General features: G+C 52.9%; 1 protein-coding gene across 1 annotated transcript in view; it reads right to left on the bottom strand.

Moving 5' to 3' along the window:
* LOC104536600 (bone morphogenetic protein 8A-like) overlaps positions 1-2,454 on the bottom strand; it is a gene marked incomplete at both ends in the record, with an annotated part of 2,993 nt that extends 539 nt beyond the window's left edge. The window contains 3 exons of the mRNA XM_010179262.1: positions 155-348; positions 970-1,118; positions 2,262-2,454. Coding sequence (XP_010177564.1) covers positions 155-348; positions 970-1,118; positions 2,262-2,454 — 536 coding nt within the window. The remainder of the gene's footprint in view (positions 1-154; positions 349-969; positions 1,119-2,261) is intronic.
* Between the last annotated feature and the right edge of the window lie 924 nt (positions 2,455-3,378).

Genomic DNA, 3,378 nt, shown 5'->3' with positions numbered 1-3,378 from the left:
GAGCCCTTTGCTCCGCTCCCCCAGGGGGTGCATTTCTGGGTCAAAAACTGCAATTCCTGGCAAAGAAAAGCTACAAACAAAAGGGCCCTTGGTTGCAGCAGAGCCTGGTGTTTTCCATAGGGAATGGCTTCTCGCCCCCGCAAAAGCTCTTACCGAAAATCCCCGGCAGCTTGTTGGGGTGCGGGAGGTCGTTGGTCTTTTTGGGCTGTCGCCTCCGCGGGGCCTTGGCCGCCCTCGTCACGCGCGCGGGGCCGGGGCTCGCCCGGAAAAACGTCACCATGAAAGGTTGCTTGGAGCGGGGTCCCCGGCGCCCCAACAGCCCCGCCGAGCCCGGGTCCACGCTGTGCCCTGTCCAGAGTGAAAGATTGGGATAAAACAAGGAGAAAAAGAGGAAAAATAGAGGAAATTCGGAGCTGTGGTTTTGGCCGGATCCCCTTGGAGGTGCTTTTTTGTGCCCCTCAGCATCGTGACACTTGCAAATGGGGTCTCTGGAGCGGATTTCATGCCATGGTGAGAAGAGGGTTAATCCTCGGTGCACACAACCCAGGAACCCTCCAGGTAAGGGGTTCATTAAGCACTAATGGGGTTATTACCCCATGGGAGTGGGGGGATGGTGGAGTCACCATCCCTGGATGTGTTTAAGGAGCGGGTAGATGAGGAACTTAAGGATATGGTTTAGGGGGTAGACAGGAACGGTTGGACGTGATGATCTCAGAGGGCTTTTCCAACCGAGCGATTCTCTGTGTGTGTGTGTATATACAGCCCACATCCATTAGCATTGAGCAGCTTTGCCATCACAGCTTCCCTGTAACCCCAAATTCTGCCCCCCCTCTTTCCGCTGTCCTCCATCACAGCTGGAAATCTAAACCTGCAGTGATACAAACCCTCCCCAGCACCAAGAGGGGATGGGAGGACCCTGTTTTGGACATTTCTGGCCCCGAATGGCACGAGGGGCTCAGGCAGTCGTACCGTCGTCCGTCTCCACGTACAGCCGCAGCCCCAGGTTGTATTTCCTCTCCACCAACCAGTGGTTGCTGGCGGCGGTGACGTCGAACACCAGCCAGCCCTCGGTGCCACCACGCAGGTCCTGCACATCCAGCAGGAACAGCTCAGACTCCCTGAGGAAATGGGGGAAACGAGCAGGTGAGTAATGAGACCCAAAGGGCACCGGCCATAATTCGTGGCAATGACTCCTCGGTGACGGTGTCTGTACAGGTCCTGGCACAGCAGGGTCAGGATGGAAGCTCCCAGTGCCTGTGGCTGTGCTGGATGGGATGGTGGTAGCCACTATGGGAGAGAAGCATCTTCCCAGCCCCAGCCAAAAAGCCAGGGTGTGACATTGCCAATGGGAATGCACGGGAACAGCCGGCTGCAGCGGTGCTGCTGCCCTCGGCGTATGCATGATGGTGGGAAGGGAAAGTGCTGGGCTCAATGGGGGCCCCATCTTCATCCCCATCCCTGTCTCCATCCTCATCTCTGTCTCCATCTTCATCTTCATCCACATCCCTATCTTTACTCCCTGTCTCCATCCCTATCCCTGTCTCCATACCCATCTCTGTCTCTATCCGTCTCCCTCCCCATCTTCATCCCCATCCCTATCTCTGTTCCCCATCTTCATCCCCATCTCTGTCTCTATCCCCATCTTCATCCCCATCTGTCTCCATCCACATCTCTGTCTCCATCCTCATCTTCATCCCCATCTTCATCCCCATCTCTGTTCTCCATCCCCATCTTCATCCCCATCCTCGTCTCCGTCCCCCATCTTCATCCCCATCTCTGTTCTCCATCCCCATCTTCATCCCCATCTTCATCCCCATCTCTGTCTCCATCCCCATCTTCATCCCCATCTCTGTCTCCATCCCCATCTTCATCCCCATCCCTGTCTCTATCTCCATCTGTCTCCATCCACATCTCTGTCTCCATCCTCATCTTCATCCCCATTTTCATCCCCATCTCTGTTCTCCATCCCCATCTTCATCCCCATCCCCATCTCTGTTCCCCATCTTCATCCCCATCTCTGTCTCCATCCCCATCTTCATCTCCATCTCTGTTCTCCATCCTCATCTTCATCTCCATCTCTGTTCTCCATCCCCATCTTCATTCCCATCCCCATCTCCATTCCTCATCTTCATCCCCATCTCTGTCTCCATCCCCATCCCCATCCTTGTCTCCATCCCCATCTTCATCCCCATCCCTATCTCTGCTCCCTGTCTCCATCCCCATCCCTGTCTCTGTCCCCATCCCATCCCCATCCCTGTCACCTGTTGGCGTGCTCGGTGGCGACCTCGTAGATGCTGAGGTGCAGGGTGCTGTTGGCGTGGCGGGTGACACCTCGTGCCTTGTAGATGCGAAATTCAGCGGCCGTCACCGCCTCCCCCGCGGGCACCTGGGTCAGGTCGAACCTGAACTCCTTCCAGTACGGCTTCGGGGAGGAGATGTCCCGGTCCTGCTCCACTGCGGAGCAGAGGGGTCAGAGGGGCTGGGGTCACCCTTGGTGCACCCCCCGGACCCCTCCATGGGCTGACGAAAACCTGCAGCCCCCACCAAATCCCACCGACCCCATTTGATCCCAATTTGGGGGTCCTCTCTTAGCTTTGGGCTGACAAAAATGTAAAGTTTTGCAACCTACGCAGATGGGGAGGGGGAATTGTCAGGTCACTGACAAGAAATATTAAAAATTAAAACTAAAACTTCATTTTTACTGAAAATACTTTCTGCAGAAATCCAGTGCATATCGGGAAAGGAAAAAAAAAAAATCTGAGTTTTAATTTTTTTTATTAAGTCCATAAAGAAAATAAGCACAGCCTTTCTCTATGGTAATGCAGCCCCACAGAGTTTCTCTAATATGTAATTATTTCCTTCAAGTTGTTCCTTAAAAACATTCCACGGCCAAATAGAAATTAAAGTGATTAAAGCTCCTCCTGCTCCAGGCACAAAAGCAACGTAACAAACCTGACCCGGTGCTTACTTTTAAAACAAAAAGGCAAATAAACCAAACAAATCATTAAATAAACAAAAACACGTGGTTTAAATACAATTTTTAACCTATTTTGGAAGGGGAAAAAAAAATAACACAAACCCTAAACCATTCTTAATTTAATGTACCATAAAGCTGCCGTCTCCCTTTACACGCTGGGAGCATCTCTGCAACCGGAACGCTTGAGATTTTTAATTATGTGGCTCTGGGTTGGTTTATTTTTTAAGAAAAACACCCAAATTCCCTGCAGCTTCTGGGCTCACCACAAGTTATGGTATAAAAAAAGCCCGGGGCGGATGCGGAGAAAGCTTCCTGCTCCGGCTGCGGGTGGGAGGATGCTGCGGGAACCCAGTCCTTTGCGGGGGGAACATCGGCCCCAGACCCCGCTGCAGCCCCAAGGG

Source organism: Mesitornis unicolor, unplaced genomic scaffold (genome assembly GCF_000695765.1).
Source record: "Mesitornis unicolor isolate BGI_N332 unplaced genomic scaffold, ASM69576v1 scaffold35402, whole genome shotgun sequence".
Lineage (NCBI taxonomy): Eukaryota > Metazoa > Chordata > Aves > Mesitornithiformes > Mesitornithidae > Mesitornis > Mesitornis unicolor.
Note: the sequence above shows the minus strand (reverse complement) of the source record. Positions and strands in the feature narration are given on the sequence as shown.